The sequence below is a fragment of the Hylobates moloch genome, unplaced genomic scaffold (genome assembly GCF_009828535.3).
Source record: "Hylobates moloch isolate HMO894 unplaced genomic scaffold, HMol_V3 SCAFFOLD_6, whole genome shotgun sequence".
In the NCBI taxonomy this organism is placed as follows: domain Eukaryota; kingdom Metazoa; phylum Chordata; class Mammalia; order Primates; family Hylobatidae; genus Hylobates; species Hylobates moloch.
The window spans coordinates 51030597-51054750 of record NW_026652281.1 but is presented as its reverse complement, the minus strand read 5'-3'; the positions used below and the strand labels follow the sequence as shown (position 1 = coordinate 51054750).

At 37.1% G+C, this 24154-nt stretch overlaps 1 protein-coding gene and 1 non-coding gene across 3 annotated transcripts; both read right to left on the bottom strand.

Annotated features, from left to right (window-relative positions):
* Positions 1 to 273: 273 nt before the first annotated feature.
* On the bottom strand, positions 274 to 22691 carry RIOK2 (RIO kinase 2). Of its 2 annotated transcripts, none has more exons than XM_032156760.2 (10): positions 22549 to 22691; positions 18070 to 18208; positions 16935 to 17051; positions 16325 to 16500; positions 12370 to 12458; positions 10589 to 10780; positions 8141 to 8233; positions 6851 to 7375; positions 4441 to 4537; positions 274 to 2630 (listed from the first exon to the last, which is right to left on the bottom strand). In XM_032156760.2, exons 1-10 carry the CDS (start codon positions 22612 to 22614, stop codon positions 2466 to 2468), a joined length of 1659 nt encoding a protein of 552 aa, XP_032012651.1. In that variant the 5' UTR covers positions 22615 to 22691; the 3' UTR covers positions 274 to 2465. The 2 variants fall into 2 exon arrangements, with proteins under 2 accessions (XP_032012651.1, XP_032012652.1); XM_032156761.2 differs by lacking the exon at positions 22549 to 22691 and adding an exon at positions 22385 to 22528.
* Positions 15161 to 15325, bottom strand: LOC116472128 (U1 spliceosomal RNA). Its single transcript, XR_004249030.1, has one exon. It is a non-coding gene; the product is annotated as a U1 spliceosomal RNA (small nuclear RNA).
* Positions 22692 to 24154: the final 1463 nt, after the last annotated feature.

Genomic DNA, 24154 nt, shown 5'->3' with positions numbered 1-24154 from the left:
AACCTAACATAACTCATCCCTCTATCCTTTGTAAGTAGCAACCTGGAAGGCAGCAGCATTAGGCAGAGCTTTTTTAATTAGGCAGCTATGTATTTTGTCAGAAAATTTACTAAGCAGTTGGCTAAAAGAATGATTATCTCGAGCTGCACTAACTCTGATTAGTATCCATTAAACATCTATGGTTTTGGAGAAACCTCAAAGATAGCCAGCTATGTGCCAAAGAACAGACCAATGGCTACCAATACCACAAAGTTAGCACAAATATAAACCGCATAGTTTGCAGGAAAAGCTTATTTAATGGGGAGACTAAGACTATGCAAGATGGTTACTAGAAAAACATCTTTCAGTCTGGATAAATACACAACAAAGGATCATAGCTGAAATACCAGTGACCGTCACAATAGGAAAGGTGGTCAGCTTGTGGAATTTCCCTTTTGGTAACCTTAAGAAGTCGTTTTAGCAGTACTAACCATACAGTATATGTCAGGCACTGTAATAAACTCTTTACAAGTGGTACTTCATTTAGTCTTCACGACACTGAGGTAGGTACTATTAAATGTCCCCATTTTACAAGTGAAATAATTGAGGTTAGAGAGGCTACAGAAGGTACCTGAGGTTTGGGAAATGTAGAACCAGGATTTACACCTGGAACTCCTAGGCAAAAAAAGTATTTTAACAATCACAATATACAGCTTTACTATATTAGTAAAATTTAAAATTTGTTTTTGTTCATTGTTCACTATGCATGTTTTAAAATGTGAGGGTTATAGCTTATCTGTTAGGACAAACTCTCTAACTTCTAATTGATGGCTAGCCAAACATATCTTCAAAAAATAACTATTATAATTATACCTTAGTTTTCAACAACCAAAACAACATATCCAGAAAAAACTAAATTCCTTAACAGATAATTTGTTAGTTAATCTTCAATAGCTGGCACTAATCTTTGCCCAAATGAGGTAAGGCCTCCATTTCTGATTGGAATAATTTATTCTTTGGCTCACAAGAAATCTTAGGCTATTAAAGGTAAAAATCATGTCTGTCTTGAGTTGCTTAATAATAATGGGCTTTTTATGTAGTAGGTACTCAAGAGTCAACTGAGTCAACTAGGTAGAGCTGAGCAGGATAAGGTTTTATTCCCAATTTGCTTTCATCACTCTGAATATAAGAAAAGGATTCTAAAATAAACATTCTGTGGTTCTATTAAGCTGTTTTCAACTTTACATTATAAAAATGCTTAAAAGTCGAGAGATTATACAAAATGAATACTTGAATTCAAAGATATATCTAAAATGCAAAGCAAGAGTATTTAAATATTTCAATGGCTAACTTTCGAGGGAACAGGAATTGGCATTTTCTAGCTTCTGTATATTTAAAACAATTTATTAGATAATGACAGATCTTGCAAATAGTAGAGTTAATTTGGCAAAGGTGAAAGGGAATCTGCTGTCTTTATCAATCTTGGAAAAGTCTGTACTATATTCCCTCTGGTAGAACATAATTAGGGATGCAAGTAATCCTGTTTGGTGACTATGGGGTGATATTGCCATCTAATGGCCATTTTTCGCTGCACGTGATCCCCTTTTCTGACTTAAGCGGCAATGAAGAGACAATAATCAGGTGCATACACTTAAGCATTCATCTTTACATCTCACTGAGTTATAAAGTCCTTGAGGAAGGGACCATGGCTGTGTATTTTCTTTCCTGCATTAGGTATTTGTTAACAATGAGGTGAGAACATGTTCCGGACCCACTTACATAATAAGTGTATGAGAAAGGACATTTCATTCCTCATTCTACTCCACCTTCCCGCAGCCCTAACTCTTCTGTTACTCAGGCCTGCTTACAAGCTGCCAACTGTAAAAATTGTGGTAGACTATCTCAAGTAAGTTTCCATTCTCATGACCATATTGCCAATGTAAGTGGCACAGAACAGATTATTAATCAACTAATTAAGCAAATTATGCATTACTGGCTTATCTTTACTTCCAAAGGCTTATCATCTTTACTTCTAAAGAAAAATGAGGCAGTGAATTCCTCCAGCTGCCAAATAAAACGCAACCAAGTTGTCAGCAGAATTTCAGAATCATTATAATGATTCTAATAGCCATGTTTTATTGAATGCTTATAATGTGCTAAATATTCTAATTGCTTTATGTGCCTTGTATCATATAATCCTCAACAAACAGAAAACAATGTTAGATTTTTAAAAATATGCAAATATGTCTAATAAAGTTATTTATTTAACTTTAGTTACCCAAATTACTTTGAAAAAAATGGACTGCTTTGGCAGGTAATTATTCTTTGCAAGACACATACTGAATGACCCAAATTTATAGATGAAAGAGGGTTTATTTATTTATTAATATATGATAGCCTTGGCTCAGAAAAGGCAAATGAGGGCTCAAAAAGGAATTACAGTAACTTTAAAAAATATATTAAACATATCCAAGATCCTAAATATATTATTCTCCCCAAAAGCTAGCTGCTTCCAAACTTGATTTGATATTTTGCATGTTTTCCCTACGTTGCTTGGTAAATATATTTGCTTCTCCTTTCTGCAATCGACGTCTGACAGCTGATTTTTGCTGTTTTGTCAACTGACGTTTCACCTTCTGTTTCACCAGTTCCTGGAAAGATTTTGTAAATTAGTATTACTGATAATGAACCATTTCAAAAAGTACACTGCTAATATCTTTTCTATTTATATATTGACACCATGAATTTTTAAGATTCCAAACACTGACAGTACTATATAGAAACTGTTATATAGGAGAAATTAAATTCCAAACAGAAATACAGATTATATAGCAAAAAATATAGTGTACAGGCAGAATTTTTAAAAAATTACCATAGTGCCACCTAGTGTCCATCATAAAAACTGATGGAAAAACAAGATGAAAACTGCTTGTTCCTCTGCTTTTTAGGTTAAAAGCAGGCTTTTGTAAGTAGGTTTTGTAATAGAAAATTATTTTTGAAAGCATTCGGTATTGCTGAATATATCCAAGAATGCCTTCACAGTTTCAGCTGTAGAAATGACCTGATGGTAGCAATCACCCATGGAAAAGTCTTCATATGTCTTTTGATCATAAATTCAAGTTACTTATTAGTTAAGATACACTGTGCATGTCATATGACTTACAAGATGAATAAGAAATGTGAAATACTCAGTTCGCAATGACCTTTTCTTTCTCTGAAGCACTACAGTCTGTTATTTAATAACTGTATATAACCTTGTATCATTCCACTTGTCTCCTAAAAAAGAAGATAGCTGCAAAACTCTGCAAAGCCAGGAACAAGGGTCTTCTTTTTTTTTTGAGACAGGGTCTTGCTGTGTTGCCCAGGTTGGAGTGCAGTGGCAGGAACACAGTTCATGGTGGCTGCAACCTCCTGGGCTTGAGTGATCTTTCTGTCTCAGCCTCCTGAGTAGCTGGGAACACAGGTGTACACCACTACACCTGGCTAATTTTTAAATTTTTTGTAGACAGGGGTCTTGCTAGGTTGCCCAGGCTGGCCTGAAACTCTTGGGTTCAAGCGATCCTTCCACCTTGGCCTGCCAAAGTGCTGGGATGACAGGTCTGAGCCCCTATGCCTGGCCAAATTTGTACTTATATCCAAGTACAAATGGCTGGGCGCAGTGGCTCATGCCTGAAATCCCAGCACTTTGGGAGGCTGAGGTGGGCAGATCACCTGAGGTTAGGAGTTCGAGACTAGCCTGGCCAAAATGGTTAAACCCTGTCTCTACTAAAAATACAAAAATTAGCCAGCTGTGGTGGTGGGCGCCTGTAATCCAAGCTACTCAGGAGGCTGAGGCAGGAGAATTGCTTGCACCCGGGAGGCGGAGGTTGCAGTGGGCTGAGATCACGCCACTGCACTCCGGCCTGGATGACAAGGGCAAAACTCCATCTCAAAAAACAAAAACAGAAACAAAAAACAACAACAATAAAATTTTATACCATTAACATGTACGTCCAAGTGTCTGAGGCTGTCTTACACGCCTTATAATCCTCACAGTGACCAAGCTCATTAATCTTCAGCTCATATGAATGACTCATCCATCTCAAACCTGATCAATTTATCAAGTGACCTACATTAATTTTTTGAAAGTCATCAGTTTGTATTCTAAGAAAAAATTACTTGAAATTTAGTCAACAGGCTGCCTAAAATCAGGACAATTGAAAAAGAACGTATTTTGAGTTTTACCAACAAAAAGTCATTTGGCCTTCATTTTACACATAATGGTGGCAGGACACAACTGCCACATCCTTTGAGAAACATTCATTTATTAAAATCAAAGAAAGTACCAGTTTCAAGACAAGTCAAAAAGCAATCAACAGAAGTCTGTACCTGAAAGGCATATGTTATTGTTTAATGAGACATGGCAATCAGATCACAGGAGTGATCTAATAAACATTCAGTACATGTTGAATGACTACTTACTGGAGGAATTGTTGAACAGCTTACAACACTGCCTGAAGAAGTGATACTCACAGTTCTTGTTCTATACTGATTCATAGCTCCCATATTTTCTTCATCTCTAAAATTAAAAAACCCACAATTTATCTAGTTAATTTGTATAATGTAATGAATCCCATTTGATTAATTTATATTATTTTTTGCATGCAGCAAAACTGAAGACATAAAATACTTCAGAAAGATCATTATATTTTAAAATTCCTGTAAAGATAAAACTACCTATTGTTAAGTTCTATATATTAACAATTTTCATTTTCCAGCATTTTGTTAGTCACTATCAAAATTTAAAAACAGTAGAATGCTTTAGCCATTGAAATTTATCACCTCCCCACAATTCATCTTCCCTTTTCTAATAATCCTCTCCTCTTCTTTCACTGAACTATATAAATCTGTTTCTCCCTATCTAAATTTTTGAGACTCTTTCCACCTTCACAAACAGAAGGTATAATGGAAACAGACAGTACTTATTATAGTCAGCTCCACTAGGGTAGGAAAATCTGCAACCTAGAGACTAATGTTTTTCACACGGCTCAAAGTTTCAATATACGCAATGTATAAAAACTCGGACAATGTTAACTCCTAACAGTTAATATTTTTCAGCAACATCTGCTGTTCTGCTTTTACTTTGAATAGAAGTTTTGCCCAGCATGTATCCAGAGTGAGAACAAAATTATTCCCATTCTGAGTTTAAAAGACCATTTAATCCTATATAGGTTTTCTTCTATCACTGGGATGGTTAATTTTATATGTTAACTTGACTGGGCCTCAGGGTGCCATATATTTGGTTAAACATTAACTTGGGTGTGTCTTTGAGGGCGTTTCTGAATCAATAAACTGAGTATAGCAGATTGCCCTCCCTAGTGTGGGTGGACCTCATCCAATCCATTGAAGGCCTGATCAGAACAAAAAGGCAAAGTAAGAGAGAACTGTCTTTGAATTGGGACATGGGTCCTCTCCTTTCTTTGGATGTGGACTGGAACTTATGCTATTGTCTCTTCTGGTTCTTAGCTCTTTGGATTTGGACTGGAACTGTACCATGGGCTCTCCTTGGTCTCTAGCTTGTTGACTATAGACCTTGGGACTTCTCCGCCTCCATGACCCCATGGGCTAATTCCTTATAATAAAGCTATTTATTCTGTTTCTTTGAAGAATCCAGTCTAATACAATCACTTACTCAAAATCCTGAGCCTCTGTCACCCCTGACTCTTTTCCTTTTAAGCTTCTGATTTAATTTTCCAAGTTTATTATTTAAATGGCAGTAGCCCTGTGACACAGATACACAGCTATATGAAAAAGTAACAAAATTCTCATGTTTTGCTTCAGGAATAAAACTGTAAAGATAAAGGTAGGCTTAAGATATAAGCCCAAACATGTGCTGAAAAATGTTTAATAAATGTATTGCTGAACTACTTTTAATTGTCATATTACTACTTTGAAATAAATAAAACCAATATTTCATTTAACTACAGTTTGATTCTGAATAAGCAATCCCAAATCCAACAATTAAGTTTTAGAACTTTTCCTAATCTAAGCTGAGCCTGATTAATATTTACAAAAAAAAAAAAAATTCTTAAAAGAAAACATACTATCATTAGATAATTTTAACTACACATGAAGAAAGGATAGAAGGCTCAAGGTACTAGAGAAAATTCACTGCAGATGTTTCATATAGAAAGTACATTTCATGTTTTAATATTTACATGCCTTTACATAACTCAAACACATCAGATGTGTAATTAGGAAAATATATGAGGAATAACTCATCCATCTAAAACCTGATCAATGTATCCAGACACCTGCAATAATTTTAAAATCATCAGTTTGTATATATATATCTATATTTTTGAGACGGAGTTTTTTGCTCATCACCCAGGCTGGAGTGCAGTGGCACGATCTTTGGCTTACTGCAACCTCTGCCTCCCAGGTTCAAGTGATTCTCCTGCCTCAATCTCCCAAGTAGCTGGGATTACAGGCACAGGCCACCATGCCCGGCTAATTTTTATGTTTTTAGTAGAGACAGGGTTTTGCCATGTTGGCCAGGCTGGTCTCAAACTCCTGACCTCAGGTGATCTGCCTGCCTTGGCCTCCCGAAATGCTGAGATTACAGGTATGAGCCACTGTGCCCAGCCATCAGTTTGTATTTTACGGCAGAATTACTTGAAATTTAGTCAACAGGCTGCCTAGAATCAGGTCAATTGAAAAGGAAGCTATTTTGAGTTTTTAACAATAAAAAATTATTTGGCTTTCATTTTATACATCAAGGTGGCAGAATACAATTCTGCCACATCATTTGAAAAAAACATTCCTTTACTAGAATCTAACAAAGTATCATTCTTAAGACTAAAGTTAAAAAGCAATCGACAGAAGTCTATACCTGAAAGGCCTGAATTCTCTATTTAATGACGACAAGGCAATTAGATGAGGGCATTCATCTTCATACTCGTCAGAGCCAGCAGGGACTCCTCCTTGCACTCTCTGAGCATCTTGCCTGTTGTAATTTTCAGTTCTGTTTTTCTCCTCAGAAAATTCAGTTACAGAGTTGTTTTCAACAACCTGCCCTTTTATTTCTTCTAAAGCTTGATTGAATTCAGTCATTTCAAAACTCTGTGCATCAGCACTGTCTTCTGATAAACTGTCTTCCTTTATTTGTTCAGGGTCTCCAGATGATCTGCAATAGCAGCCCTCTGATTCTTCTAGATAGTTCCGTTCACTTTCATTTTCTGACGTATAAACCTCTGCTTTTTCTGCCACTTCTCCATCTGAAAATGAGAATTCAGATCCCTCTTTTGTTTCAATATTTTTATCATCTGGACCTAATGGATGAAGCAGTTCATCATCTGCCTGCATTTCCTTTGTGTAGCCACTGGCAGAAACCTCCACATCCAGAGTGTCTTCCCTCCTAGAAAAAAAAGGTGTCAAGCATAGAAAGAGAGAAAAAATGTTTATCTAAGAGGAGCAAATATCTACTACTCTGATAAATTATGATTCAAGTGAGTTTAATAGGTTATATGTTAAAAATAAATTTTCCTTCCCTAAAATGTAGTATTTAAATGACACAGGTATACAAATATGAAAGGTATATGCTGGCTGTCATTTTAAGAATAAAATAACTGAAAAGCAACAATATAAATAAAAAGGTTATAAAAACCTCAGCTTATGTTTATTAACTTTGTAAATTAACTTTCAAAGGGGGCTAAGGATTTCCTTCAGATTATGACTCATCCCAGATCAGAAAATATCTTAAGTGTATAAAATAAATATGAGAAAACTCAGCTTTGAGAATGCACACAATAGTTGTGTCTTGAGAATCAATTAAAGATACCTCCTGGTCCTGATAAAGGAAAAACACAAATTTCAATGAATGTTTGGTGTTATTCCTCATGAATGAGTTACTCAAATAGCATCCAAAATAGAATAAAAGTTCTTGAATTTATAAGAATCTAGATATGTCCCCTTCCTAAAATTCAATAGCAGTGCCTTAATGGGCCAAATGCAGGTATTTTCAAGTTTTTAAGTTTCAGTTATGTACTACACAGCAATGATATCTAACAGTGATTACGTGTCAAAATTTGGAAAGTTTTTTAGATGAAAATGTTAATTTTTAGAAATACACAGACCAGATATTTAAACTGTTCTATTATGTAAAGCAATGGGGAGTACAAACCTGATATCCTTAAAGGTTGGAAAAAGCTCACTTTCGTAGCTGAAACGTTTCATGAAGAAATCTCTAATGCATTTAACATCTCTATCAAAATACCTGCAAAAGCAAGAATCATTTATGATATAGTCTTTATTGCTCCTTTTTCCTTATTAGCCAATGACAATATACTTATTGGTTAATGGTACTGCTGCTCCTTACACAAGGAGATAAAAGATGTTACACAAAAGAAAAAAAGATACAAATGAGTTACCAGTGTGTTTGAAAAACTAAAATCCAAAGAAATCTCAAGGATATAAGCTGTCAATGCCATGCAGTTCCTACGGTTAGGAAAGTCAAGGTTTTCTCATAGTTACTGGTATATAGTTAGATACACTACGGAAAGATGAATGTGAACCCCAGGAAATAAGATAATGGGCCTATGGTTTGGGGATAGGTTTCCACTTAATTCTGTTCTTCCTGAGTCTGGCTATGCTTCCCATCAGCAACACTCACTAGAACCCCTAGCCAACTGAAAGATCTGAAGATAAAAAGATATTAATTTTAAATAGTTAAGTTTGGAGACTACTGAATTATGTTTATGTATCTTTGTTATCCATTAGCGGATTTGCAATAACACCCAAAGGGATAAATAATGCTACAGCCTATAAAAATAATCTGACGACATGTTAATCTGGATCAAAAGTAGAATAATTTCTGAATACCAAGCTGCCTTTTTGGGCCACCATAAAGCGGCAAAAATGGATTCAATTCTCTAGAAGATTTCCACACAAGGGAGAATTAAGGACAGGATAATGCGGAATTGACTATCTCTTTGAGAAAGATGAAGTTTGGAAATAGGAAGACAATGCCTCTCCTCTTTGCTCACAGGGTACTCTGGGAAAAATACTAACATATTTTAAAAAGACTATTTTATATATGTTTACATCTCCCTACGAGACAGTAACATCTTCTAAAGCATATATGGGGCTTATTTATATCTCCATCTCCAGCAATTAGCACAGCTCCTTGGCCCCAGTACTGGTTCATAAAAATTGAAATTAAATCACAATGTCTCTCCATAGAACGATGCAACCTAAACCTAGAATGTCATAATCTGTCACACTCTGGAGGCTCCTAGATGTTCCTTTATTGTGTGACTATGTTACTCCTTATTAATAAAAATGGTGATTAGTCATCATCCAAAGAGTACTGACCACCCAAGTGCCAGGCATTAATCTTTTAGTATTATTTTGTTGAAAACAGTTAAAAAATTTATTTTCAAATGACATTTATTTCTGTAGCATAAGTATAGACATTTTCTACTGGAAACCGGGATGAAGAGACGCTTCACTTAACAAAACTACTTCAAACTCAATCTCTGGAAGAATTAATATACTCTACTATATAAGTGATACTAGTTGTTAGTTTAGGAAAAAGAAGTTTCTCATAAAGCTTGGAACAGAAAGAAAAAGATCCTTAGTTACACTCAATTGAATCATGAACCACAAGCAAATAAAGGATAAGGTCCTATTTCATGACTTGGCTGGTTTGGTTTAAATAAGTAATGTGAAGAATATGATTATCGCAGTGTATCATGATTCTTCACTGTGTCAGAGATAAAGTTTTATGTGAATTTTTTTCTAATAAATAAAGCTAAAAGTGACAAGAGGTAATTATCACTGGTTTGACAACTGAGTCCAGTCCAAAACCACAACTTTTATTCAGATCATCGAGATTACTGAGTTATACTTGGTGAATCTCTCTTGGAGGCAATCATGGAACAGCAAGAAAAAGGGAAAGACAAAAGTGGTTCTAGGGTTCGCCACTACACTCCCTACTGTTATCTGTTTTGACAATTGGTCTTCCATCTAAAAGTCTGTTTGAACAAAGGGTTCCATGGCTAAGAAAATTGGACTTTTGAACGTCTGTCAATTTACAACAGAGAAATTCAAATTCTTATGGGGAAAACTCTAGTAGTTATACTTTAATAAAAAAACAAATTTTTATAACGTTAACACTAGCCACTTCAAACCAGTGACTGACCTAAATAATAGTATCACAAAATTGAAAAATTATGAAAAAATGATTATATTCTAAACAAACACACCCACATTCAGAATCAATAATAGCATGTACGGGCCGGGCACGATGGCTCACCCCTGTAATCCCAGCACTTTGGGAGGCCGAGGCGGGTGGATCACCTGAGGTCAGGAGTTCAAGACCAGCCTGACCAACACGGAGAAATCCCATCTCTACTAAAAAAAAAAATACAAAAAATTAGCCAGGCTTGGTGGCGCATGTCTGTAATCCCAGCTCCTCGGGAAGCTAAGGCAGGAGAATCGCTTGAAGCCGGGAGGCGGAAGTTGCAGTGAGCCGAGATCGCGCCATTGCACTCCAGCTTGGGCAACAAGCGAAACTCCGTCTCCAAAAAAAATAAAATAAAATAAAAATAAAAAAATAGCATGTGCGTACCACTCAGCATTGGGATGAGAAGTTGAAACCATCTGTGGAAAATCAATCATGGTGATATGGTCATTTTCATCCAAAATGAGATTAAATTCATTAAAATCTCCATGAATCAGCCCATGATTTGCAAGTTTGACAATTAGTTCCATAGCTTCATCATATACTGATGCAGGATCTTCAACATGGTGTATCTGACATCTGAAAGTATTTTAAGCATGAAAATAGGTTATTTGTATTCGTTTATGGTTTTAACGAAAGTATGTATGCATGTGAACATATATATTATTTCCATGCCCTGTCTCCCCAGCAGCTTTCTTCTCATTCCCATCAGCACACAGATATATTTCCATCTATTAAAAAAAAATAGCCACACTGCTTCAATTCTGTATCTCTTTTCTACTACTACCTTTCTTTGATCTTTATAGCCAAACTTGTCTACATGTGCTTTTCCAATTTGTTTCCTCCTACTCTCTGATACCATTTCAAACAGGCTTTCATCCACCTCATTTCAGTAGCCCTTGTTGAGACTACAATGACTTCGATGTTGCTAAATCCAAAGGTCAATTCTTAGTCCTCATCATATGTGGTCTGTCAGTTGACCTCTTTGAACATTTTCTTCACTTAACTCTTGGGACACCATTCTCTCCAGGTGTTCTTCCTTCCTCATAGATCATCCCTTCTTAGTCTTTTCTATTTGTACTTCATCTTTTTCCTTGACCTCTAAATTCTGGAGTTCCTCAAAGGTCAATCCTATGACCTTTTATTTTCTCTTATTTAGACTCACTCTTGGTGATCTCATCTAGGTTAATGGTTTAAATACCACATATATACTGATTTTAATGTAGACTTCTCTAACTCCCAGGCATCTCAAACTCAGCATGTCCAAAATGGAATCTCTGATTCTGTCCCACTCTCCAACTCCAAAATGCTGTTCCTGTAGCTTTCCTGTTTCTGTACGTGGTAGCTTTCTCCCTCCAGTTAATTTGCTACTCAGGTGAAAAACCTTGGTGTCACCATTGACTCATCCCTTCCTTCACATCCATATCCAATCCCAAATCATGTTGGTTCAACCTGCAGAACACATTCAGAATCTGACCACTTTTCATCACCTTCACAACCATCACTGTAATCAGAATGACAACCATTTCTTGCCTAGATTATTGTAATAGCCTCTTAACTTGTCTTTCTAATTCTTTGTCTCCCCAGTCTATTAATTTAGCAAGCAGAGTGAACCTCTGAAAACACTGACATCATTGATTGATGAGATCACATCTCTTCCCTGCTCAAAATACTCCCACTCCAATAGCTGCTAATCTGAATCAAAATTTGATGAGGTTTCACCTTATTAGTGAGACTTTTCTTGACCACCCTATATAAAACAGTAGTCTCCTGTCCCGTTAGTACTTCCTATCTCCCTTACTCTGCTTTTTTTTTATCCATAGTACTTACTAACAATTGATATACATTTCCTTTAGTTATTTATTGCACATCTCCTTCCATCAGAATGTAAATTCCATGAGGGCAGGGACTTTGTTTTGTTCACTGCTGAGATTAAAAGTGCCTGGCACCTAACAGTCTCTTAATATTGAATGAATGAATGAATCACAGAGATTACAAAGTTCATATTGTCACAGTGAAACTGAGTTTTTGTCTTTGAGTCTATTCCTTTAAATCAATTTTAACCTCCCAGAGGCAACATTTCATTAACTAAAAAAAATTTTATTAAAAATCCTGAAACTTAAATTCATTTATCAGGATTCATGGCTTTAAGAATAATGAATACTTACAGTGGATAACCATTTATGAGTTCCATGACCACTGCATGACGATTATAATCAATTGGCTTTGGAACTGGAAATTTTCTCTCATACAATGCCTAAAATGTTGCAAAACAGGTGTAAGCTAATGAACAGGTCATTATTCTTTAAAGAACAATAAAAGTAAATATACCTTTCTACAACCAGAAAAGAAACACATAAACCTTTATAAAATTATGTTAACACATGGTTATTTATGCATAGCTTATTTATTCACTGCACAGAATTAGCCATACATAAAAAGCAAATTTTAAACAAAAGTTTGAATTCACTTTTCCACCAAAAATGAACATTTACAAAATGTTATGCACTGTGCTGGGGTTACAAAAATGAGTGTTAAAAAGTTTCTAAACACTCTAAAATTAGTGTTAAAAAGCCCCCAAGAGGCTTACAGTCTCTTAGGGTATATCCTTTCCTATTTTGTAAGTCTCTGACATTTGTTGAAATGTGCTCGAAATATTTAAATTGGAAACAAATTGTAATTTAGGAAATACTCGTCTTCTGACATATTAGGAAATGAGGCATTCTAAAAGATCAGACATTTTGGTTTATAGGGCACCGACCTTTTTCTCCAGGCCACAATATGCAATATAAATCTATTATGTGAAAAACATACACTGTTGTAGTCTGATTCAAATGTTAAGACTCTCCATACATCTTTTCCCCTATGCTTATTGTCTTCAATCTTACTGTTTACAAAGCCCTGTTATTACTTTCTTTAAAATACCTTAGATTTATGCCCTTTGACATTTAGAATGCTAGTATTAGGAATGGCAAAAACTGCAATTACTTTTGCACCAACTTATACCTGTAAGGAGGCATATACCTCATTACTCCACAAGTGTTCTAGCTCTTGCCATTATATCTAACCTATTCTATGTACCAATACCAGAGTAACCTGCTGATGTTAATACTCCATTTAAAAATATATACATTGGGATGGGCACGGTGTCTCACGTCTATAATCCCAGCAATTTGGGAGGCCAAGGCGGGTGGATCAGTTGAGGTCAGGAGTTCGACACCAGCCTGCCAGCATGGTGAAACCCCATCTCTACTAAAAATACAAAAAAATTAGCCAGGTGTGGTGGCACATGCCTGTAGTCCCAGCTACCTGGGAGGCTGAGGCAGAAGAGTCGCTTGAACCCGCGAGGCAGAGGTTGCAGTGAGTTGATATCGTGCCACTGCACTCTAGTCTGGGCGACAGAGCAAGACTACATCTCAAAAAAAAAAAATTGTTTTTACATTGGCTGTAAATATTCTTTTCAGTTTGAACAACTTTTCCTGGTTTTCAAAACTCTTTAATCCACCTGTACGGTCCTAGTTCTCCCAATATTCTCTCCAATACACACCGAGAAACGCAGTCAGGACAGTCACCTCAGTGTCACCTAAACACATAGGGCTCACATAGATTCATGTCATTGCCCATACCACTTCTCTGCCAAAATGCACTGTCTTAGGGTCAAATAATATCCAAGCTTCATGGCTCCACTCAGCTCCACTCATTACCTGAAACCTCCTCCATCAACTATTCTATCACTTACTGAAGTTTCTCTAAATTCAGTATATAATTAAAAAAAAAAATTGTTCTTAGGCTTGCAGTGGTGGCTCGCGCTTCTAATTCCGGTACTTTGGGAGGCCGAGGTGGATGAATCTCTTGAGGCCAGGAGTTTTGAGAGCAGCCTGGTCAACACAGCAAGATCCTGTCTCTACAAAGCAGGCATGGTAGCACAGGCCTGTGATCCTAGATACTTGGGAGGCTGAGGTGGGAGGATGACTTGAGCCCAGGAGGTTGGGGCTGCAGTGAGCCGTGATTGTGCCATTGCACTCCAGCCTGGGGGACAGAGTGAGACCTTGTCCCAAAAGTAAATAAATAAATAAATAAATAAATAAATAAATAAATGGTTCTGTTTCATGTGTGTTTGTGTTATCTTCTCAACTTTAAGACACAGATTGTACTGGTTATTTCTTTGGCATCCACTCCTTCACCCTACACTACCCCAGCAATTAATTTCAAAAGGTTGTCTATTGCTTACCTTCTGTGAACAAGAACCAAACTACTTCCCACTTCCCAGATATTTTTCTTTGCTTTGTTTTTAAATACTTTTTTTCAATGTAGACCATTTTGAGCATACCTAGACAGATCAATAGCACGTGATAAACTTAAAGAAAAGAACTTGTGCTATCGCCTAGACCTCATGCTATAGCCCAATCTTTATCTTCTTGTTCCTCTCTTATGAAAAATAAATATATTTAAGGAGTGCATTTATGTGCAACCAGATTCCATTCCTATACCTTCAATATAAATATCCTGAAAAACACCTACTACACTTTTGGGAAAATGTGTAAATGATCCCTACCAAGCTGTTAATTTACTGACTGAATATTACAAGATACAAACTATTAGTATAAGACAAGAAGTACATTGACATGTATGGTATCAGTATTACTATTTATACTGCCTTAAGAAATCTCCCATGATTAGTGAAAATTTAAGTATATAACCCACTCAAAGAACAAGCTGAATCCTCAAGAAACAGGTGTTCACACACTGTAGCAATCTTCAATTCAAATTGTTTTGAAAAATGAAGATAAACTATGACAAATCCTACTGGCAGAATTATAAAAACACAATTATTATCTTTTATTTAACTTAGTTATTGTTGGATATATTTAATTTGGATATTATATTTAACAAATCTATGCTGAACTTAATTTTGAAAGCAAAAAGTTAAAAATAAAGGATTTTTTTTTTTTTTAATGTCAGGGGACAGTACAAATGTAGTCCACCAGTGTCACAAAATATGCAGTCAAGTTCCAATATTTGGGGAAACTGCAGGGGGTCAGCACACCTGAAGTGCAATGAATAGGCCTAACCCTGAGAAAACCATCTTTGAGATTTTGACATTTCATCTGCCAGGTTAAGCATTTTTTTTCTATTTGTATAAATGTATGAGGTACATGTAACATTTTGTTAAGTATATATGAGTAGTGATCAAGTCAGGGTATTTAGTGTGTTCATCTCCTGAGTACAATACATTTTGTTTACTATAGTCATCCTACTCTGCTATCAAACATTGAATGTATTCCTTCTAATTGTATGTTTGTACCCTTTAACCCACTTCTCTTCATCCTTACCTCTTAAAAACTAAAGATTTTTACCTTTTTTGTTTTTTGAGACAGAGTCTTGCTCTGTTGCCCAGGCTTGAGTGCAGTGGCACAATCTTCACTCACTGCAACCTCTGCTTCCTGGGTTCAAGTGATTTTCCTGCCTCAGTCTCCCAAGTAGCTGGGATTACAGGTGGCCACCACCATGCCTGGCTAATTCTTGTATTTTTAGTAGGGATGGGGTTTCACCTTGTTGGCCAGGCTGGGCTCCTTACCTCAAGTAATCCGCCCACCTCGGCTTCCCAAAGTGCTGGTATTATAGGCATGAACCACTGCGCCCAGCCAATTTTTACCATTTTTAATATACACATAAATCTATAAATGTTTGTTCCTTTATGTGAAACAAAAAACTAGCCAACTTATCTGAGACACTAAGGTTTCTATGATAATTACCTAGTGTTTTCAATTAGAAACAGACATATGTATAGTTACATACATTGAATAGATATATATACATCTACACATACACATTTGTGAGGTAACAGCATCATTAATTATTTTTGGCTCTTTCATCTTGTCAGCATTATAGAATGTGTGGCCCTTATGCATTAGTAACAATTTAAAATACCTTAACATAGAAGGAAATCACTTAAAAGAGCCAAAATAATCAACAGAGTTATTTAGGATTGAGTCTGTCTGTAGGAATTGAGTCTAAGGTGAGAGAGATGTGAGGACAACAGAATCACACTTGTCATTAAGGCCTTTGAGACACATGTATTATTTGGCTAAAAAATGCATGACTATAAAATAAAATAAATACCTTCATATAGGCAAATTCCTTCATGGCAGAGAGACGAGATAAATAAAGCCAAGACACATTGTGCCTATGTTTATGATAATCGCGTTTGCTTTTCAGATTTCGAAAGGAGGTTCTTCCTAGTCTGTGAAGCTTTAATGCAAATTGTTGCCCTTCTTCATTTGCAACAATGTAAATATCTAGAGACAAAATTTCAAAAACCATTATTACATGTTTATTCCAATCAGTTAAAACAATTCTAACTTTCTCTAATTTTATTTGTATCAAAAATGTCATTTTTCCTAATAGATTGAGTATCCCTCCTTATCCAAAACCTGCGGACCAGAAGTGTTTTGAATTTTGGATTCTGGTATATTTGCACATAAATAATGAGATATCTTGGGAGTTATTAGAAGAAAATTAATTCCTGGTATAAATGAATTTTCAGTGATAGACTTTCAGAGAAATAATAACCTACTAATTAAGGGCACCTTCTGATTTGTATTGCTTCCAATCAACTTTCCAACTTACTGTTTAGTTAGAAAAAAGGGAAAATTAAAAGAGGAAAGGTTTCTGAAAGGAAAACATAAACTAAAGCAAAGAAAATACTTTGTACAGTACTATTAGCACTTACCTGATTCTTTGCCAACACCCATCTGGTTTCCAACAGACTCAACTACTTGTCTAGAAGAAAGTGTTTTCAAAGCTAGGTAATCATATCCTGCATTTGTCAACCGATAGCCCTGGACAGCTAGACAAAAATCAAAGGATAAAGACTATATTTCAGTTACATTGTATAACCAAATCACATAAGTTCAAGTCATAAGAAAGATTTAACAATAAAGTCTTCATTGGAAAAAGATAAACTGCCCAGCCTCACAAGCTTCCAATTTCTTCCTATAACCTGCATTTCTTCTCCAGTGTACTGATAATCAAAATGTGACCTACAGACAGGTCTATAAGTGTTTGTGACAAGATAAAAGGAGGAATTTCAGTTCAATTTATATATCAATTTGACCTAGAATTTATGTCTGTTTTTGTATATCCATTATCCATTTCATTTTTCTAGTAATTTTTTTTTGTATTTTATGAAAGTAAGGATCTGTGATAGGTTGGAAAAAACTAACCCCTCGCCACAGATGGTTTCAGAAGTAATGATCTAGGGTATGACTGCTGATTGTATTTTCCAAAGATGGTAGCCACAATATCTCTATCCTATATGCTCTTCTGCAGTACCTACTTGCTTTTCATGCTTTTCTGCAGTACCTACATGCTCTTCATGCTCTTCTGCAGTACCTACATGCTTTTCTGCAGTATCTACATGCTCTTCTGCAGTGCTCTATGTGCTCTTCTGCAGTACTCTACGTGCTCTTCTGCAGTACTCTACGTGCTCTTCCGCAGTACCTACATGCCCTTCTGCAGTACCCACATGCTCTTCTGCAGTACTCTACATGCTCTTCTGCAGTACTCTACGTGCTCTTCCGCAGTACCTACATGCCCTTCTGCAGTACCTACATGCTCTTCTGCAGTACCTACATGCTCTTCTGCAGTATCCTACATGTTCTTACTACTACTCTTTTTTCACCTCCTTTGATCTGGGTGTGCCCTGTGATTATTTTGACTAATAGGATATGGCCGAAGTGTGTTTTGTCAGTTCTTCGTCTAATGCTTTACTAGTCTGGCAACTTCTACTTCTTGACTTTTGGAACACTTGCTCTGGTGGAAACCAATTACCTGAAAAATCACAAATGGTGCCTCAAAATACTTACTTTTGGTACGCTCCCAAGCTATGAGTTTATGTTTCACTAATTCTCTTAAAACTTTATTACAGCCACCATGTTTAAGGCTGGCTATAGAAGCAATCAAACTTCCGGGAACAATTTCATGGTTCTTCATGCCCATTTCAACCTGAAATTAAAGGAATCATTATATAATCATAATCAACACAAAGCCTTGTCTATCAAAACCCTGCGAAATTAACTTCTCCTTGAAACTTTCCCGACTATGCAGTTCTCCAACTAATTCTGAGACATAATCACTTCCGTCTCTGAAAATATTTTTACCTGCAATTTGAAATCTAATCACTGATATTTGTATTGGCTTTCCATTTCAAGAGTAGGAACTGTGCGTGCTAGACATACTGATGACATTTGGTCAATGCTAAAATACTTGATGACACCTAAACGTTTGTCTTTAAAAACTACAGATGTGCCAAATATTTATTAAGCAGGTATTTAATGAGAAAGTACTACATGTAGGCATCGTAGAGGAGATATATATATATAGATACAGATATAGATATAGATATATCTATAGATCTATAGATCTATAGATATATCTATAGATCTATATATATATATGAATAATAGACTGGATAAAGAAAATGTGGCACATATACACCATGGAATACTATGCAGCCATAAAAAAAGGATGAGTTCATATCCTTTGCAGGGACATGGATGAAGCTGGAAACCATCACTCTCAGCAAACTATCACAACGACAGAAAACCAAACACTGCATATTCTCACTCATAAGTGGGAGTTGAACAATAAGAACACATGGACACAGGAAGGGGAACATCACACACTGGGGCCTGTCGGGGGGTGGGGGGCTAGGGGAGGGATAGCATTAGGAGAAATACCTAATGTAGATGGGATGAGTTGATGGGTACAGCAAACCACTATGGCATGTGTATACCTATGTAAGAAACCTGCACGTTGTGCACATATACCCCAGAACTTAAAGTATTTTTTATATATATGTATATTTTATGTATTCCTCAGAGGTAAAAAACATATATATATATGTGTGTGTATATATATACACATGTGTGTATATATATACATATGTGTGTGTATATATATACACACGTGTGTGTGTATATATATACACACGTGTGTGTGTATATCTATACACATATATGTGTGTGTATATATATACACATGTGTGTGTATATACACATATATATACACATATATGTGTGTGTGTATATATATACACATGTGTGTGTATATATACACATATATGTGTGTGTGTATATATACACATATATGCGTGTGTATATATATACACATATATGTGTGTGTATATATATACACATATGTGTGTGTATATATATACACATATGTGTGTGTGTATATATATACACATATGTGTGTGTGTATATACACACATAAATATATCCTACATGCTCTTCTGCATGTGTATATGTATATATGTATATATATGTGTGTGTGTATATATATATGTGTGTGTGTGTGTGTGTGTATATATATATAAAAGTTCCTTTTTACCTCTAAGGAATTTTTATCTCGTGATGGAAATTTTAAAAAATGGTATATATCTAAGTTTTTTAGAAGTTAAGAAGTGGTAAGTGCTTAAAAAGGTAGCTCAGGGCAGAATAAGAATACTTCTAGCTGAGGGATCAGTTCCAAGGAAGATGCAAAACCAGAGACTGACTTTTAAAAGATGTGGGCATACAGAGAAAACAGACAAAGGGATATTAGTGAAAGAAAAAGATTTGAAAATGGCACATATGCAAGAAAGTACTGACCACAGAGAATAGCTGAGTAGAGTGGCAGCTCAGATGGGATAGCATATAGAGTTCATGCAAACGTGGCTGGAAGATACTTCTAGGATAGAGAAGGCATTAAAATGTAGACCAAATAATTTTATATTTTATCCTGATGAAACAGGAAACTCTTAAAGATGTTTAGGCATGGGAGACACATGAACAGGGTTATTTTAAGGACATTAATGTACCAGGAATATGCAAATTAGCTTAGAGATGGCAAAATCTGAGGGGGTACTCTGGAGAACTAAGACAGAAGTCCAGCTCAGAGGAAAGAGCAACCAGAACAGGGTAAGTGGTAGTGGTACTGGAAGGAAGGAATGAAAAATCTTTAGGAAGTACTATGGGAGAGCTTGGCAATTAGATGTGGAAGGGTAAAGGGAATGGAAAGCCACAACTGGAAATGAAGAGGAAAAGCAAGTTTTAAGATTTTATTATTATTTTTTTATAGAGCTTGGGAAAAGAGAAAGGGGATAGAAAAAAATTGAATTTGGTTTGAGCACCGAGAGTCAAATAAAAATGTTTAAAGGAAAACTGGAGGCCAGGTGCAGTGGCTCTCACCTGTAATCCCAGCATTTTGGGAGGCCAAGGTGGGTGGATCACGAGGTCAAGAGATTGAGACCATCCTGGCCAACATGGTGAAACCCCATCTCTACTAAAAATACAAAAATTAGCTGGGCATGGTGGTGTGTGCCTGTAGTCCCGGATACTTGGGAGGCTGAGGCAGGAGAATTGCTTGAACCCAGAAGGTGAAGGTTGCAGTGAGCTGAGATCGCGCCACTGCACTCCAGCCTGGCAACAGAATGAGACTCCGTCTCAAAAAAAAAGAAAAGAAAAAAGAAAATTGGAAAGGGGCCTATATTTAGGAATGAAGTTATAATTAGAAGGAAAAATTGTCAATTACTTTATAGAAGTGAGAGTTGAAGATGTGAAGTGGATGCTATCACTGAGCAAGAGATAATGGAAGAAAAGGAATGTTTGGGAACAGAATTCTGGGGCAAGTTCATATTGAAAGCTAAGAGTAGCTAGTCAAACAATGATTATTGATATAGGAGGAGCCAAAGAAATAAAAGGGAAGAGAGGCCCAAGAAAGGGTACCAACACTGGTGAGATTCAACTGAGACTGGAATGTCATATTTAATGACTAAGTCATTTCTTGGTGAGCTTTACAAATAATTTAAATATTGAAGCGCCAATCTTTTGGAATATAAATCTGGCATCATTTTGATGTCTCACTAAAACCTTAACTTTTAAATTTAACTTATTTTCCATGCTTTGTCTCTGCCTCCCCCATCCACTAGCACTCTTACTTTTGATCCCTACTTCTGTCAGAGGCATTAAGGAATAAGTGTGCTGAGAAAGCAGGAAAGGAAGGTATCTTTCCGAAGTGACAGTAGGTTTTCATAGAGAAAGTCCAGCTGATTAGAAGAATCTACATGAGAGACAAAGTAAATATTGTCTTCCGAATTTCACACTGATTTTGCATTTGATAGTTTAATCCTTAAGTGCTATTTAAGATTAATTTTAAAAATCCAAAACTTGAAGCCTTAACATAATACAAGAACCGGTGTGACTCACATCGCATATCCTATTACATAATTACACAATATAGGTAGTCCTTATCATGGGGTTCACTCCTTACCAAAAGATAACGGCTCCTAAATAAATGTACTGCTTTACTGTACAAATGTCTTGATCTATATATTAATTTCTGTGCCATAAGACTGAGGCCATAAAATCAGATTTTGTTACTCCCCTGATTAAAAACATTGAGTGGTTACCCCCACATTCTTTACCAAGCCTCCGAGGCTCTGTAGTACATAACCTCTCACCTTTTTCCGCTACATCTCCAACCATTAGTGTGTGTCTCACTTTGCTCCAGCCACACTGGCCTTTCCTCTCTTCTAAGACTTTTCTGTCTCAAGGCCTTTGCACTTACTACTGCTGTTTCCTCTGCCTCCAACTCTTTCCAAGGACTTCACTGGGCTGTCTCCTTCTCACACAGCTCCTATTATTTCCCCATTCATTCTTCCATTTAGTGAATATTTATTCATTGTCTACCAAAGGCCAATAACTTGTGCCCCTCCTCTCCACCAGATACATATACTTTCTATGCCATTATCCTTTATCATTTTCATAGCATTTATCCATTATCCTATTTTTCGTTTACTTGATGATCTGTCTCTCTCCACTTGTCTGTTTGAACAAGTGAACCTCCTAATGTTGCTACTAAAAACCCGACAAATATGTGTTGACTGAATGAATCAGAAAGACTGCTATGCGACTGAGCCTGTTAGTAGGGAAGTCAATATTATCAAATCTCGGGGCGGGGGGGGGGGGGGGGCTTAAACCTTTCACAGCTGGTCGGAAACTCAGGATCAGAGAAGTTTCCAGGCCACAGAGATGCATGCGTTTCTCTTCAGCGTAAAGCGATTAGCAGCAGAAAAGAAGACAATTATTAGAAGACGGGACCTTTGCTCTATCTGGGGGAAGATAAGCTCCCAAACAAAACCTTTTTAAAAATCCGACTTTCTGATGCTCTCTTCTCCATTCCCAGCTTCTGCCACGTCCCGGGTCCCACAGCGTGCCTGCTCAGATCCCAGAAAACTTGTAGGAACAGGAAGAGATCACACAGTGGTAAGGGGCAAGGGAGAATAGGAACGGCGGGTTTCTCACCGCGGTCAAGACCCTGAAGTCATCTCGGCTCATGTAACGCAACTTGGCCACATTCACCTTCCCCATGGCGGCCCCAGTCCGAGCCCAGATGCCTCTCCCACAATAGCCGCAAAGCGTAAGGCAGGTCGTTATTCCGGCCTCCAAGCGCTTCACAGCGCCAGATGGCTCGCGCACGCGCTGCGTCTTACTATAGGTCCTTGTTAATAGATAGAAGTGCTGTTCTCATTGGTATAGGAAAATAAAACTACTTGTATGTTTTATAAAGCACATAGTATGTAACAAGTGAACGTTTTATTTTTGTGTAATTTTTGCATTGTGACTGAGTTGGCGGAGTGTAGATGTTCTCTACAATGTGCCATTTTTTTTCCATATCTGTCAGGACTCGCTGCCTCAATGACACGTTCCGCCTCAGAGAGCAAAGTGGTTACTTAATGGGAGGAGCAAATTTTTTCCCGCAAACAACTTCTACTCTAGGCAAAGTGACTTCCAACAAGACAGGGGTAAAAGAACCTGAGCTAGAGTCCAGACAACCAAATCTGTTAAAGGTAAAGTGGACTGTAATCACACAAGCACGCCCTCTACTAATTGCGCCTGCTCCGGCAGCTCCGGAGGGCGTGGTTAGTGGAACTCATGCGCTTGCTCAGTACTTCTCTTAAGTTGGTCCGGGAGGCTTCGGAGTGCGCCTGCGCTGTTTGGGGTAGGGGTTTAAGGTGACACGTGGAGAGCGCGGCGGAAGTCCTTACCTCTCAGGGCGCGTTTCCAGAGGAAGTGGGGATTTGGATAGTTCGGGCTGATCTACGCGGATAGGACTTCGAGGGCCCAGGAGCGATTTAAGGATTTTAGAATAGTTACCCATACTGGCTCTGCAACTCCAGAGTGCAACTGTAAGCTAGTTGTACCCCGACAAAGAGGATGACTATGATCTGCCTTGTCTTTCCAGCTAGGATACGTTAGTGCTGTCAGCTCGCAGAATGGAAAAGGAAAAACAGCCTTCTATTCCCTCGATATTCAAGCCTTTGTCTGCTTTTTACTTGAATGCAGCATGTCTTTGATTAACCATATTCAACCAATGGACATCTCCATTTAAACGGAATTTTTCTTTCTGTGCTTACATAAGAAGGCATAGAAATGAATTATTTTTTTATTTTTGAGACAGAGCACGGCTCTGTCACCCAGGCTGAAGTACAGTGGCGCGATCTTGGCTCACTGCAACCTCTGCCCCCCAGGTTCAAGGGATTCTTCTCCCTCAGCCTCCTAAGTAGCTGGGATTATAGGCGCACACCACCATGCCCTGCTAATTTTTTTATTTTTAGTAGAGACGGGGTTTCGCCCTGTTGGCCAGACTGGTTTCAAACTCCTGGCCTCAGGTGATCTGCCCCCCTCAGTCTCCCAAAGTGCTGGGATTACAGGCATGAGCCACCGCGCCTGGCCGAAAAGTTTTTTAAAAAACCAAGTGACTAACTTTATTTGTTAATAAAATTTACATACCAAATTTATGGGGTACATGAGAAATTTTGTTACAAGTATTTAGGGTGTCTATCATCCAAATACAATATATTTTTGTCTAACTATAGTTACCCTACTCTACTATCAAACACTGAATATA